At 37.9% G+C, this 16,999-nt stretch overlaps 1 protein-coding gene across 7 annotated transcripts in view; it reads right to left on the bottom strand.

Moving 5' to 3' along the window:
• Window positions 1-14,283, bottom strand: part of WDR17 (WD repeat domain 17) — a 53,858-nt gene extending 39,575 nt beyond the window's left edge. For 3 of the 7 annotated variants that reach the window (XM_063156170.1, XM_063156165.1, XM_063156164.1), the window contains exon 1: window positions 4,915-5,426. In XM_063156170.1, the coding sequence (XP_063012240.1) occupies window positions 4,915-5,025 (111 nt within the window). In that variant the 5' untranslated portion in view covers window positions 5,026-5,426. Of the gene's footprint in view, window positions 1-1,216; window positions 1,371-4,914; window positions 5,427-5,841; window positions 5,860-14,193 lie in introns of those variants that run through there. The other 4 variants (XM_063156166.1, XM_063156167.1, XM_063156169.1 and 1 more) reach the window with 4 other exon arrangements.
• Between the last annotated feature and the right edge of the window lie 2,716 nt (window positions 14,284-16,999).

The following is a 16,999-nucleotide window of genomic DNA, read 5'->3' on the forward strand; positions in this document are numbered from 1 at the left end:
AAGAAACCAATTGGTCACTATCAACTAAAAATTGGTTGTCTAAATATTATCAAAATTTTATTTTAATGCATTTATACTAGGGATGAAAATAAACTTGAATTATTAATTTTATTTTTAATTTTTCTCCTCTGCTTGGTATATCTGCTTAGCAGGTAAACAGTAATGAATAATTATAGGTAGCAAATTTCATATGTTTCTCTCACTTTGGAAAGCGAAAAAAAAAATTGAGAGTGACTTATTTTGGGGGCTTCTTTAGCAGAAGATCAGGATCAGCTGAATGTTTGAGACTGATATCTCTCAAAGATATCACTGACGCTAGTTACAGTGCTTAAACATTCTGAGTGAGTACCAAATGACTGAAGGAAATGAAATGCTCACATGTAACCTTTGAAAATTTGGTGAAAGAGACTGCAACAGCAGAACAGAAATATACAGAAAATCAAGTTACAAGATATAGCTTTGTTCCAGACTAGGGCTTTGGCTATTAGACTTCCTTTCTATCTGTCAATAATTTTTATTCTTCCGACTTTTGCAGTAAATTAGAGATTCCAGAGAGAACATTTCTATAAACTGCATAATCTTGCAACTTCTTTGCAATCCATCTCATGTTCTAAATGGTGAGTTCTAAATGATATGAGAGAGAAATTCATCTAATTATTTAAAGAATCAACATCATCAAGTGGCAAAAATAGCCTCCAAACTTCTTATTTTTCCATTTAATATTCTTTTACTGCTCAGTAAAATTACAAATTCCAGAGGTCCCTTCTATGCAATTAAAATGTAAATCACATATGCAGAGAAATAATTTGATTTGGGGCATTCAGAACAGACTTCTAGTTCCCACGAAAAAAATAACTGGCACCATTAGCAACCACTTTTACTGAAATTACCGTCCCCCAGCTGATCCTCCAGCTGATTAGATAATTATTTTAGGAAAGCACAGAATACCTGGAACTAGAAATTTTGGGTTCTGCTCTTGATTCCAGGGAAAACAATGGTTAAAACTGTAGGTGTGTCAGCAAACTGATAAGGGACGTTTAAAAAAGGCACGGTGAAGTAGGAGAGAATGAGTTGTAAAATATTAGATTATCATAGGTTTAGTTTGCAGGTTTACTGCCTGAAAACCATCAATGTAAGACTGATAAAAAGTTGACAACTATATAGAACCAAAGACTACACAAGCCTTTACTTCATAATAATAAAAGATTTTTCTCACTTTGTACAGATACTCTTTTTTACCTTCTCACATGGGAGCTAAGAATTCTTGATTTGATGAAGTTTTAATCTGTAAGAAAAAATGGTTTAAGACTTGTTTAATTTGCAGTTTGATTCCATGTAAAATTAATTGCAAAGCCAAGATCTCTTACAGATGCTAAAACAGAATGCTACAGATTTTTCTTTTAGAGTAACAACAGATTTGTCTTGTAGGATTCTGCAGTAATCTCTTTAAAAATACTGCTAATAGGTGAAATTTTTCAATTTTAGATGAAAAATGTTGGTCTGTAATATAGTGTTATTTCACTGAGTTAAGAATTCATGCTTAATAAGTATTCTTAAACTTTGATTAGATTTTCCCCATTTAAATATATGTTAAAAAGTTACATATATAAAATATTCTAAACTTTATTACAGAAAAGAATTTGCATTTTAATAACTAATATTTATTGTTTAAAACTTGTTCTTATTTCCTCCTCTTTGTAATGATATACAACTTGACAAGAGGAAGCATTTGCCTTGAAATTCAAAATGATAGTATCTAGAAGAAGAAATGACAGTTGCGTGTGGAATACTGACTTGCTCTCTCGTAGGTATCATGCCTTAAAGCAATTTCCTGCACATCTTTTCAAACATTATAGATTTCTGTTAAGCATAATTAACCAAATAAGCAGATATAAAAGAGAAAGATGTATTCATCAAAACAGCCTGAGCAAAAGGACAAAAACGTAGGAATGCAGCATAACTGAACATATGTATGATTTCACACTTGGTGCATTTTCATACAATGGAGATATTTTATACTTTGTAAAGAAGTACTTTATTTTTAAGTAATTATATTTGACTCTTAAGTATAAAATGAAAAAACCTCTGTGTGTGTAAAAAAAGCATACCACATTGGGAAAGCTAGCAGTGTGTGCTCACAGTTTCCAAGGAGATGAAGGAAAGAGGGAGGACAACAAAACCCTTTCTTTTCAATTGGCAGAAACAGCAACATTCTAGGTCCTTCCTTGTTGCTTAATATAGAAAAAACCCCAACAACCAACCACATTAAACTGAAAATTGGTATATCATAAATATTATTTAAAAATAGCAACTGAATTGACTAGATACATATCATGGCTTTATATCAATAACTTAAAGATAAATGCCTAATAATCCCTACCTTAGCATAGGTATCAATTTTTGGAAAGCATTTTAGAATTTCCATGTTCATTCCAATACCTTGCGGGTCCCAAAAATGGAAAATATTGTTCTCATTGTAGAATGAAATCACTTTACTTGACAGATGGAGGAACTAAATCTTGATGTTCCCGAATAATGCAGTTACTACAGGATGCAGGAGAAAAGACTGAGTGTTGTGTCACACCACACACAAAACTGCAGTGCCAGTAGCCTGGCAACTGCAGCTCTTTAACAGGCACCATTTTAATTTTAATCTAACTCCTTTTTCTCTGCTTCAGCTACTCAGTGTATTTCATTGCTCATTGTATTTCCCGATTGCACTACGATAACACTTGTAGAATAACAATAGCTCTTTAAACCCATCACTTAACACTTTCATTATCAATACAGTGCAGGCATGTCATCAGTATCCATAAATATCTAACCATCAAGCACAAGCCACAACAGATGCTCACATGTGCTTTGATTGTGGTCCATGTGCTGTAAGACCTATCCAAATATGCAATATGGCATGCGTACAAAAGTGGATATAGAGTAGCCTTATGTTAATCAATATGCTTCTGTGTATACAGAGTGTAGTTTCTTAACAGCTACAAGCAGTAAAGTGCTAGTGTCCTCTGCTTCTGTTCACTCTATTGTCATTATTTTCCATCAGGTTTGTCTCTTTTCTTATGTGGAAAGCTTGCTGTCACTCCTGTATGTCAGACATATAAAATTCTCATATATCTCATCCACACTACTGTCCCAAGGCACCAATATTTTTGTCAGCAAATCAATGATAACATAATAATTAGTAAGATCTTTAGTGATATAAAGACATTATATCATGTTATTTCTCCTTGAAAACATTGGGTGTATTTACCCATCCTTGGAGATAAAAAATGTCACCTGTGAACCAGAGTTTCAAATTCATTACCCTATCCAGTGGGACCAGTTAGAAGCACTGGATAATGGACAATCATTTTATCTTGCTAAAAGCATGAAGGTGTTCAAACTTATGAAGAAATGTTGGCATGTGTGCAAGACAGAGCAGAAAATGACATCTGACTGAATGTCTGCCTCAACAGCACTGAGATGCATGGAAAAACACAAACATAATTAGCACTGGTGTTCTTCCATTGGAACTGGGAAACACCAAGCACATTATAGCCATGTTAGGAAATTAAAATCTCAGTAATTCTTCCTGACCCATGAAATGAGAGTAATTGGAAATACTCTGGTATATATGGAAATATTCTGGTATACATACAGCTTAAAAGACAATAGATAACTTACAATATGAAAACTTTGACAAAACAAACAAAAGTTCTTCCTGCTTTGGAATACTGCAAAATGCTAACCAATCTGTAGTCTTGACGTGGTTTAACAAACTGCAGTTACTACTGCAGGTGTCTGAATAGTCTGAGGCAATGCACACTACTCAAGCAACTCCTCTGGGCAGTGATAACCAAGCCAATATCTGCAGAGTATTGCTTAATCATAGTTTGCAGATAATGTGTGCAATACACAGAGATATGTACACAACCATGTCTGATCACATAATGAAGCATCTAAAAGCCTGCATAAGATTCTGTTCTCAACTTCCAATACAGAGTTACAACAATCACCAGAAGACTGCTTTTCTGCTGGCAAATTGCCAAGACTGCTCTGATTTCAGATAAAGTTACCTCTTGACACATCTCACACCCGAATCCCTGATGACAGCTGTTAAAAGGTAATTCTACATCTGAAGCACCCATATCATGAGTGACATGTAAAATGAGAACAGTGGAACAGTATTAATATCTGCCAGTTTTTTTATACTTATGAGCATATAGCTGGCATTATCAAGTAATACACATTAATCCAATGAAAGCAGCTGTTTTCACTAGCATCTCCTGCATTCTAATTAGCTGACTATATACTCTGAAAACAGAAAAAGAAATCACAGAAATGTAAGGTACCATAAAAGAGCTTAATACAGTGAGAGAAATGTGACTTATATCCATTTCCCACCATAAATCTATGAAAGCAGCTGTAGACATGCAGCTAATACATACTAAAAATAAATCCAAGTAATCCTGCAAATGTTGCTATAGTAACAACTCCTCCTCAGAAAAATGGTAATAAAAACATAAAGCTATCCAAGATACAACTTGGAAATGACCCTATGTGAATTTAATCTCTCCCAAATATTTGTGGTTTACCCTATTACTAACTATAATTATTTCATTTTACTCCATGCATGGTATATTAATTCCTTCTAATACAACAAAGTGTAATGTTTGCTTTTCATCTCATTGCATATTAAAAAATTACTACTTGTTAAATTATGCAACCTAAAAGATGCAAGTAGGTGGCTGTCACACTTCCAGTACCTTTTATGCAGCTAGCAACATTAATTTTCAAAAAAGTCATTTTGTCTCAAACCACGACAACTACTTTTGATATAATCAATATAATAATAAAGAGCAGCTTAAAGAAGAAAAATATAAAAATAGTAAAAGAGAAAATATCACTTTAAGCAATTCTTACTCTTTGTTGTCCTTCATACCAATCATCTTCATCAAACCAGTGGGAAATATAAGTCATCCAAGCCATGAAAGAAGGCACAGTTGAAATAAAAAATACAGAACCTGAAGACATATAAGTACAATAAATCCTGTGCTAAAATTTATTCAACAGTATAATAAGCTATTCAAAGATCAGATCTGAAGTCTGTGATATGATTTGAGATTAATAAGTTTTAAATTAGTAAATATGTAATCTGAAATACTTTTAACAGCAATTTAAATGTTCTACCTATTGGATTTTCTAATGGAAATCGGAATTCAATACTACAGCAATTATTAGATTATATATTCCAGTATTTAAAATTGAAGCAGGTTAGTGCTTCAAGATTGATTTTGCCGTGCTTCTGAGCTCCAAAAATGAGGTGCTGTTTGAGTCATTCTTATCTGTCTTCTAAAAAATTACTTTCATTTTTTAAAAATGTACTATCTACAAAATGTAGTTCAGTGCACAAAAGCTTGTACTGAAATGTAAAATATCCTCAGAATCATGGGGAATGATTTGTTTTGGTTATGTAGGGAGTGGTTTCAATTGGCACAGTAGGAGGGGCCAAAATTATCGCAAATACCAAGCGTCGGTTTAACTTCTTTTTTTTTTGTAAGAGGAAAAAGAAAAACCTGCAAGTCCATTGTTCACAGCCAGCAGAGCCTAAAGGGCTCAGCTGCAGCCACCAGCGTTGGCTGAAAAATGTAAAAAGCCTAATTTAACCAATTCATCAGAATGGATCTGCTTCTTTTCTCTTCCTTAGAAGAGTTTCACATATCTGACAACATTTATGCCTTACACAGGTAGTATCCTTTTCTGGTATGCCTCCAAGTTTCACATTAGGTTTCACAGTGCATTATGCCAGTGAAAATGAAAGGTAAAAATGAATAAAAGCTGTACTACCACATTTCCATGCTGCAGCAATATACTTCTTCAGCTGTGCTATGTAGGAGACATTATCATACAAATCTTCCTGACTGCATGGTTACAGCAGCTCAAATCCTCAATAGACATTGTGCAGACCTAAAAAAACCCAGTTTCTTAAGAAACCTAGGATCCAGATATGCTCTGCCTTTCTACGCTGACTTAACAAGCTGTTCCTCAGTTTGTAATATAATAAATGTAAAAACTAACCAGGGAATTCTATTGCTTAATCAAGAAAAAAACAAAGCAGAGTCAGAAAAGTAGCTGGAAGTACCAGCTCCTAACTGGCTGACATTACATGCCAATTCCACAGAGCAATTCTGTGTTATTACCTGTCCTACCCCAGAATGTGTAGTTTCCATTAAGGGTACTGTATAGGCAGGTGACATTCTCCAGGGGAATAAAGAAAAACAGCAATATTTTTGGTTCAAATCTCTTATTCAGAAATTCTGACAACCAAGGTGAAAAAAAGAAAACAAACCCAAAACAAACCACACACGCAAAACCATAAATATTTAAGTCAAGGCACCCAGTAATAGGAAGTAGCATTCCAAGATTATCAGATGTTTTGTAGTTATATAGTCATCCATGTAACAAGAATATACAGAACTTCCTACAATACTGCTGAAATTTTTCAAATTAATTGCCCTTTGAGATTTCAGCTCAAACATAAGCATAAGCATAGTGCACAGAATTGCATGGTCTCATAAACTGTATGAGAAACATGGCACCAATTCAGTCACCTCAAATGACAGCACTGAAGACACTCCTGACCATAACCATGGTCTATGAGCAATCAAGAAAAACATTACTGATGTACCGCTTCCGTGAACAAAATTTTAAAAATTGTGAAAATGTATCCACATTATTACTGCTTGTTACACATGAAAATCATGGTTTCAAGTAAATAAATACTTGACCATTATGGAAAGTCTTTGCTTTCAGGGTGTTGTGTCTTTTTTATAAGGGCATATAGTATCACTGAGAATCTTGATCAAACAATGACAAGTAGTTCAGTAGTATCAAACTTGTTTCTCTTTTATGCCTGTAGCTGTTCCACCATCTCTGAAAACGTGTTTCTTTTGTATGCCTATGTATTGGTTTTGCACCCTCTGGCTTTTGGTAGTTAGGGGAGCCACAGAGGCGGCTCCTGTGAGAAGTTGCTGGAAGCTTCCACCATGCCTGGCAGAGCCAATTCCTGGTGGCTCCTGAAGATGGACATGCTGCTGGCCAAAGCTGGGCCAATGAGAGAGGCTGGTAACGCCTCTCTGATAACATATTTTAAGAAGGAAATCAAAACAAAGTGCAGGTGGTTTTTTATTGTCAGACAAGAGGAGGAGGTGAGAACATGTGAGGGAAACAACAGAAGCACCAAGATCAGTGGAGAAGGAGGGGAGGAGCTGTCCCAGGTGCCACAGCCACGATTCCTCTGCAGGCCGTGGTGAGACCAAGGTGAAGCAGCTGCGCCCCTCAGCCCTTGGGGATCCATGGGAATGCAGAGATCCACCCACAGCCCACGGGGAGGTGTTCATGCTGGAGAGGGTGGATGCCTGGAGGAGGCTGTGATCCAGTGGGAGCCCTGGTGGAGAGAGACAGGGCCCTGCTTCCCGGCTGGAGCAGCCTGTCCTTGGAGCACTGCGCCCCGTGAAGAGGGACCCACACCACAGCAGCTCCAGGAGGACTCTGTGCCCGTGGGAGGGGCTCACATTGCAGCACTTTTGGGGGGACTCCTGCTGGGGAGAGTGCACCCACTCTGGAGAGGTTCGTGGAGAACTGTTTCCTGTGGGAGGGACCCCATGGTGTAGCAGGGGGAGGACTCCTCTCCCTGTGCAGGGGAAGAACGCCGGGGGTGATGAACTGAGCAAACCTCCATGCCCTGTCTCCTTGCACTGTTGGTGGGAAGGAGGAAGGGGTTGGGGAAAAAAGGTGTTTTTAAGGGCTTATTTTACTTATTATCTTTCTCTAATTTAGTTAGCAATAAATTCACTTTGTACCTTTAAGTTGAGCCTGTTTTGCCCTTGGACTTTTTTTTCTCTCAATCCTTACCTCAACTCATGAACACTTCATTAATTCATCTCCCCTCTGCCCAGCTGTAGCAGGGGAGGGTGAGCAACTGGCTTTTGTGGGCGCCTGAAATTTGGCCACTGTCAAACCACAACAGCCTGTACCTGCTCCACCATCTATGTGATCTGAGTTTTCCAGTCTCAATACCAACCTGTCAGAAGAATGAGTCTCTCAAGACAGACAAACACTGTGACTCACATTTAGTTTCAGCATCATCAGGGAAGCATGGGCTAAAATGGATATGGATACTGTATTATCCTTTCAATAAACTGGTAAATATCTTCAACTGAAAAGTACAGATATAATTAAAATCATCTCAGGATAGCAGATGGGAACTTAAACTGCTTAAAAATATCTGTTACAATTACCTGTGAATAAATTAAGAAGTTTGGTGCTAAATTATACGTGAAAAATTAAAGACAAGAAAGACTTCAAATGCATTATAAGGCAATTATATGTTTTTGCCTACTTCATCATTCATCTCCAGGTGCTGGGAAAACTATTATATTATAGTGTGCTGGTTTTGGCTAGGGTAGAGTTATCTTTCTTCCAAGTGGGTGGTATGGGGATGTGTTTGGGTTTGTGCTGAACAGAACTGACAACACAGAGAATATAATTCATAGAGATTACAAAGAGCCAAGGCATTTTCTGGGGGTGCATATGAAGCTGTAAGGAAATTCAGGCTGGGACAGTTGACCCCAATTGACCAAAGCAATATTCCAGACCATGCTACATCATGCCAAGTACATAAAGTGAGGGGAAAAAGGAGCAAGGGGAGACATTCAGAGTGATGGTGTTTGTTTTCCCAAGTAACCACTGATGGGGCCCAGCTCTCCTGGAGATGGCGGAGCACCTACCTGCCCATGCGAAGCAGTGAAAGATTCCTTGTTTAGCTTTGCTTGTGTGCTTGGGTTTTGATTTCCTCCTTAAACTGTCTTTATCTCAACCCACAAGTTCTCTGGCTTTTACCTTGAGGTTTCTCTCCCTGATCCTGCTGGTGGGGGAGTGAGAGAGTAGGTGAGTGGGTGAGTGGGGCTTGGCTGTTGGTTGGGATTAAACCATGACATACAGGTATAACAAAACTTATGTGTAGGATGAATAAAACTATGTGTACTAAATAGTGTAATAAAAATATGAAAAACCTCAAAATGTTCAATCCTTTAAATTGTTGTAATTAATCTTATTAAATGTTTTACAAGTAACTTCGTATGCTCTTAACCTAAAGTCCAGCTGGCACCTCCAGTTAAGTGTTCACTGATCTCAATTTAAGGACAACAAAATGTACTATAATAGATCAGACCAAAAGAGACATCTTCAAGGCATATACAGTCTTGTGTATAATATATTGCCCAATAAATTTGTTTTAAATATTCTAGAAGGAATAAAACCAGACAAAACATCCTATTGATTTGATGCAGAAACAATTGTTTAATTCTTGAGCTGACACAAGAAAATTGCATGAAACTGTCAGGACATGTTCAGGTTAGACATTATGAAAAGATTCTTCACTGAGAGGGTGGTCAGTCACTGGGACAGATTCCTCCTGAAGCTTTCATGACATCAAACCATTCAGATTTCACTGAGCATCTGGACAATGCTCTTAGTCATGTGGTTTAGCGAGGAGCAGGATGTCAGACTCAATGATCCTTAAAGACCCCTTCAAACTTGAGATATACTATAATTCTATCATCAAACTTGTGCTGCAGACATTTCACAATCCTCCCTTTGGAACAAGGTACTCTTATTTTAGCTCATTTCAGATTGAGTAGGCCTAAATACAAAAAACTTTTAACTGTCAGAAGGAAAAAGTGGAAGGGATGTTGAAAATAATAATGATTTACCATATAAACATCACAATGTGTTTTTAAAGTTCAGAACTACAATGGTCAAGAATTACAAGAAACCAAATGCAACCAACCACCCCACCTCCCAAAGGAAACTCATTAAAAAAAAAAAAAAACCAAACCAAAACAAAAACCCCACTCGTGGTTATCTTCTCTTTGTATTTCGTACCAAAGCTGATCTTCTGGACATTCCAGTGCAGATATCTGTTTAGCATGAGAGCAAGCTGCTACCTTGCTCTTTACAAAAGACATGACCTTAACAATCTGGAAGAATATGCTGGAGAGTATAGTGGCCTCAATCTCTACTCACTGAAAAAAACTGTACCTAAATATAACATACATGTATAATTTGCCTAGAAAACAGAGGATGAAAGATTACATCTGAAAATAATATCCTATATTGCCTCAGAATGAGCAAACTGATGGTACTCTCCCATGTTTTCTGGCAATACCAAAAATCAGCAACGCACTTTAGTTATGAATACAGATTTTCAGAAATGGATGATGAGAGGTAAGAAACCTCTATTTTGATCTTCCACTTACACCATGAAATTTACCCTATTAAATAATTTGAAGTTGATATACTGTGACAAATCAACCATGTACTTTTTTTCAAATACATCTTTAACCACTGTTTCTGTTTCTGCTTAACTATTATATACAGAAATATTTAGACATTTTCTGTTAAACCTCTATAAAAAGTTATGTTGGATATATTCTTGTCATAAATTAGTAGCATTATATGTTTTTCAAAATTAAGAATTATTTTATATTAATCCAATTTTTACCTCAGAAGTTTTTATTTTTGCTATACTCAGTTCTCTGAGAAAGCTTCCTGCCAATCTATATAGACATAATTTCATACTATGTCTCACCAAAACTCTAAAAATTATCTGTCTTAACTACTGAATTACTAAAGATTAATATGCTGTGACTTTGCACTGAAGACACAAAACTCATTAGAAGAATGTCTTAATAACAAAAATGAACAACAAATAACCCAAGAACAAAATACTTTAAAATTTCCTTAAATTAAAAAAGCCTAGAAATTAATTACTTTCATAATTTATATGCCATTATGCAAATTCATTACACCAACATATACAGCACAGAAGTCAGTTAAATCCTCAAGTTTTATTTATTAACAAGCACTTTAAGAATCTTTACACTGAGAACACAAAGCATGTAATAATGCCAAGTATCCTACAATAAATCCTAAAATACAATGTTTAGGGTAAAGCTGTGCAAGAATCAATCATATAACGACACAGCAAACTTATACCTCAGCAATCCTATGCCATACAAGGTCAGGCAACAATTAGATTTCCCTAGACTTCCCCAACTCCTATCAAGCTACTAATGGCTCAAACATAGCATGGCTCTAGATAGGTGTCCTTTTCATTTTTTTCTCTCACTTGCTCTTTCCCAGCAAGCTATATGGATTTATCAGGACAAGATGACACACAGAACAATCAGGCCGCCTCACAGTGATTGGAATAAGCTTTCAGTAACAGATGTACAACACTATCATCACCACCAGACCTACACTGGGCTGAGACTTTCACACAACCTTCTCACAAGCTACTTTTAAGATTGAGCTTTATCAGGAGATTAAGCTTTAGCTACCAACAATAGCAGTGGATTGGACTTGATCATGTATCTTCTTAAGGATGTTCTATAACTGGATTTTAAAAATAAATTCGATGAAGCTTTATAGTCTTTTTCCAAGAAAATAAATTACCATCTCTTCAGAAAAAAATTATAAGTTTATATATATTTATAATACCACTTTTACTACGGCTTAGCAGATACCATTCTAATGCTGTGAAGAATACATATTAAAAAAATGACAATTTTAAATATCTCCAATTGTGTCCTTGGTCAAAAAAGACAAAAAGGAATATATTTACAGAGAAAAATTACAACCTCATTCATATGTATATTGAAATATTTGTATCAGTTCCATAATCACTACTTGTATAAAATTTGAATGCAGCCAACATTAAAGTACCCCAGTTATGATTGAACCAGGCAGGCAGCTAACTGCCCATGGCCACTTGGTGATTTTTTGGTCTGTCAGCAAACAGTTCACATGCCAAGAAACATACTGCATGTATTTTTTGATATTATGATCACAAGATTTTATTTATGTCTAGTTAAGTCATTCCATTGTAACATATTCTTCAGAGACAGATTCTAATAAATTTAGACTATAATAGTGCAAATCCCTGTCTGCAGTTATAATGCACACATTATAAAGTAAATATTTTAATTACATCAACTTTTTATACTATAGTTGGCTGATTCGGATGTTAAGATAAATATAAATTAAATAATTACTATAAAGTACATTTCTAAGGCAGACATAAGAAACAACATAAGCACTCTCTCATGTACCAAAAACTTATCTATCAAGGAAAAAAAAAAGCATCTGTAGGACAAAAAAGACCACAAAGAAAATAAAATGAAAGTAGGAAAATAATTTAATGAAATAAAACAAATTCTTTCTAGCTGTGAAACTCGAAGTAAGATTTAAAATCAACTGTATTTGTTAATGGATTTGCTGAGATAAGAAAGGTTGAACAGTCAAAATGGGGATGACATGCAGTTGTATATCAACTTACTAATTTTCCAAATTTGAATTGGTAGTTAAAGCTGGACATGGGCAAGAAAAACTTGTTTTTATTAGAAAAAGAGGTCAACTCTTGAAAAGTTTACCTCCAATACAATGTTCTAAAACATGAGATTTTCTGCCCTAGGAATTTTTACAGAGCAGTCAGTTTAACAGGTTTTTTCAGACACTTCAGAGCCACTTGTGCCCAAATATCCATAAAGGCAAAAGAAACCTCAAAAAGCAACCATCATAATAAACCCCAAAATAAGAAACCCATTAACTGCAAAAAGATTGCCCTTGATTCTCTGGGAAACCAGTGTGGGATACAACTACATAACCTGATGACAGCCAGCAGTTAGCAATAAAAGATGTGCTTAGGTTAGCAACAAATGATCAGTGTTGAGAAGAGCTCTTCTCAACACTAACCTCACACTTGACAAGAACACAGAGAATGTTGGAACTGAGGAAGAAGCCTGTAGATATCTTATCAAGGAGAATAATTAATAAATGAAAAAAAAAAACAGTAAGTAAAACAATAGCCCCATGATATTTTTAAAATTTTGCATTATCTGTATTCTTCCATGCATACTCCATATTACCTCTCTAAGTTCTTTATACCACCATGTCTCCATGTGGGTTACAACAATTTGTTGAAGATGACTACAGTCTTAACTGAAGCTTTTGAACAGTTTTCAAATACAAAATATAAAAATGATATCACTAAGTCATCTAGCCTGATTCATGCAAGGCACTTATTCTCAAACAGAAACCTTGAAATGTATCGGTATCTTACACAGTTGTGCCTGTAATTAGGAAAGAAACACCACAACAGAAGTGTATTTTCTCTATTTTAGGACTACAAAAAAACTAGGAAGTGCAAGGATTAGAACCTTGAACTTATTTTAAAACAGTGGGAAATATGTCTTTCCAGAAATAACTTAAAGCAAAATAACTGTACTAAAGTTTGAAGAACATCTTACTGTTACGTGTTTCTTACCAGAATTCTTCCCCTGTTCTTATGAATAGCAGTAGCTGCATAATGTCAGGGCAAAATTTTTAAACAAGGTACAAAACCACAAGGCTCAACACTCCTATAAAAACCCTCTAAAATTAGTTAGAAAGAGAGGCAATGATCTTCCTAGCCCATTGAAATTTTGAAAGACTAAGTGCATAGCAATCAGAAAGAGGCTCTTGAACCAATAGGGTTTAGCCCTCAAAATGGACATTTCCAAGTATTTATTTTCTATATCATTCCATGGTTAAGTCCATTATTAAGAACAGTATGGTCTTTGTCGAGTCTAAAATCCAGGATTATGTTCTTCACTGCAGCATTACCAGTAATTAAAGATCTTGCTCAACAGTAGCAAGATGAGCAAGCTTCCAACGCAGTTTCTCAAACTGTTGAACGACAATGTCTATGTAAAGCAACATCTTTAAGATACTAGAAGAATTTACTGTACAGAGAAAAAACCCTTAAACTTATTTCTTCATTTACAGAGTCTGCTGTCTTAAATTCACTCTCATAAGCTTTTCTTGTAGTTTGCTTTTGTACTTGAATGATTTTTTTTTAACTCTCTAAGCTTGATTTTGCTTCCCCCTCCCACCCTCGTCCCAGCTGGGAAAAGCATTTATAGTATAAACAAGCGCAAAGCTCTCCCTCCCTGCGGAGGGCAAGCGTTCGCTTGCTTCTTTTAGAGATTGCTGCCCCCGCCTTTACTCGATCTTAAGTTCGCGTTTCCGCACAAGCACGTTTGTAAAGAGACGCACACAGAGCAGGACAGTCCCCAGAACAGTGTAAAATCCCGACAGTACCGTCAGACGGCTCCTGGATGCTTCAGACACCGCCCGCAGCCCCGAGCGCTCCCCGGGGCCGCTCCGTCCCCGGAGCGCAGGTGGGCGCAGGGCGGCGCGGCCGAGCCCCGCGCAACCTCCCGGGCCGCGCCGCACCCCGAGGGGCAAGAAACGCGGGGCAAGAAACGCCGCGCCAGAAACGCCGCGCCGCACCCGCCCTGGCCTGCCGGGCCGAGCTCCGGCCGCTGCGCGGGGGCGGCCGCCGGCGCCGCTCCCTCACCTGCCGGCCCGCAGCGCCCACAGCGCGGCCGCGGCAGCGCCGTCTCCGGGCAACCCGCGCGCCCGCCCCCGCCGCGTTGCCGGGCAACGCGCGCGCGCCCCGAGCGCGGCCCCGGCACGGCCGCTGGGAGCGGGGCGCGCGGGCCGTGAGGGGACAGCGGCCCCGGCCCGGCTCCGCTGACACCCGTGTCCGGCTGCGCCGTGCGGACCGTGGGTTAGCGGCTACGTGGCCTCGAAGGTCTCTTCCGACCTTAGTGATGCTGTCATTGTGTGACGGTTCCGTGCGGCCCCGGCTGGGGCGGCGGCTGGGAAGGGCAGGTTTCAGGGCTCTCAAGCCGCATTCCCCGTTACTGGGAGGGCACCCGAAACCAGCGCCAGGATGGAAGGGCGGATTTTGCTCTCCCCGAGGATCTCCGGGGGTGCTGGTCCGTCCCCAGACGCCCCGGTTGTCAAGCCAAGCACTTGGAAAGTGACATGAAACTGACTCGGTTTGATAAAGTGACATGAATATTGACTCATTTAGCTGTAGCTGCCCTTCGTTCGCAGGGACCGTGGTTACATGCTGAAGGGCTGAAGGGAACTGCAGCTAACGCACTAATCCCATCAAACAGGAGTCACAAAATGCATCCCCCCAGATCCCACTCCGCCTAGAGTTATCATGTACATATGTGGGTTTATGATTCACAGACACTTATTGGGCAACATCCACCTGTTTTTCTCTTCTACTTTTTCCCTCCTCCAACTGTTTGTGCAGCTGGGTGGTGGCTTGCAGTGTGGAACTTGTTTAGTGAAAAGTATTTTGCCTTGAATTATATTTCAGATAGAAGAATTTCCTGGTCCAACTCAGTTTATCACCATTGCTGTGTTTGTGTCAAAGTGATGCAAACAGTGGGAAAGTACCCAATAGAGTGTGAAACTACAGTCCCGAAGACAGTTCTTGATTTCTTTCAATAAAGCTGACACAATCCACTGTACCTGACATGTATGCAAATAAGAAAAAATGTCTTGTTACCCTGTTCTCTGCAATAAAGCAATGTGTTGTTTGAGAAGATTTGTTGTACTGTGTAATTCCTGACAAATTCTTCTTTAGGAGAAGGAATTGAGAAGAGGTGGATAAAGAATCACCTTGTCTAAGATTTACTGGGCAGAAAATATACAATATACATCAACTGTCAGTTAAACATTTCTTTAATTTGCTTCCTTCCTTAGAAGACTATGCTATGTTTCAACCTAAAGGATCTTGAAGATCATAGCACCCATACTTGGTCATAGTCTCAAGCACTATCTATTTTCCAAATCCAACAAGAAGTTGGATAGTACAAGAAGTCAGTACAAGAAGTCAGTACAAGAAGTGGGAGCAGACAGAGAATGGAACAAAAGGCCCTTAAGCACTACACTTCAAGAAAGGCTTCTGGCAGAGGTAAATGCAAAAAATTGAAGGAAAAATAAATGTATTCTTTCACTCTTAATATTTTATCTTTTGGCAAAAATAAACTATGAGATTTTTATACTAAATGTTGCATTTGAGGTCATGGTTATGTACCCTGTACATTTATCTGTCATCCTAGACTTTTGATCTCCAAAACATCCCACAACACTGAACACTATTTTTAAAGTCAGCATTTGCATTTGTTATTTTTAAAACATCCATTCCATCTGGAAATCCATGTGCTCCCTTTTTAATAATAGACAGCGAATAATTTTCTGTTCAGTTTTTGTCTGGTCATGCTTCCCTAGCTCTTTTCAGCCAAACCTTCCACCAGCTGAAGAGATCCAGCCAACTTTCACTCTTAGACAAGATCTAACTGATAAGTGCAAATTACCACATATGTTGCCTTTATCTTTTCTAGTTAAATTGGATGGCCTAGGGTGACTGGAACTGCCTTGAGCTTATTCCTAGAAAAGTGTCGGTCTGTGGATCAAAGGACTGATTCACAGGACCATAATATAGTAAAAGAGGATGACTCAGATTAGAGGGACCTTCTGAAACAAGCTAGTCAAAGCTCCTGTTCAAAGCAGGGTGAGCTACGAGGACAGGACAGATCGCTCATGGTTTTATTTTGGCAGTCCTCCACTGAACCTACTCCCTTTTGTTGATGCCTTTCTTGTGTTGGGGGCCCAAAACTGGAAGCAGGTGAAAAGATATGGCCTAAGAAGTGCTTAGGAGAGGGAAATAATCTTTTAACACTTTCTCTTTTACATGCTAAGGATAGAAATATTTTCTTTAAATAGAACTAATCACATTTAAGTGCATAAAGTAATTTTCTCTGGATTCTGAGATTATATTTAGCACTGCAATCTTTGCTATGCTGTGTTTTATTTTAGTTACTTAGAAAAGAAATATAATTTTTACTATTAGGAGTCTTGATTAGCAAAGGCATACCTAGTAAATGCAAGGTGTCTAACTCTACCACACTACTAAGAATAAATCCTACTTTTTCTAGCTTCTCTGTGACTCTCAGCTCAAGAAGTAAAGGTATCAAGGTGAAATGCAGTAGTTTATTGTCATCCATATCCACCATACACTGTCTTATCTACACCATTAGTT

The sequence above is a fragment of the Melospiza melodia genome, chromosome 5, assembly GCF_035770615.1.
Source record: "Melospiza melodia melodia isolate bMelMel2 chromosome 5, bMelMel2.pri, whole genome shotgun sequence".
Lineage (NCBI taxonomy): Eukaryota > Metazoa > Chordata > Aves > Passeriformes > Passerellidae > Melospiza > Melospiza melodia.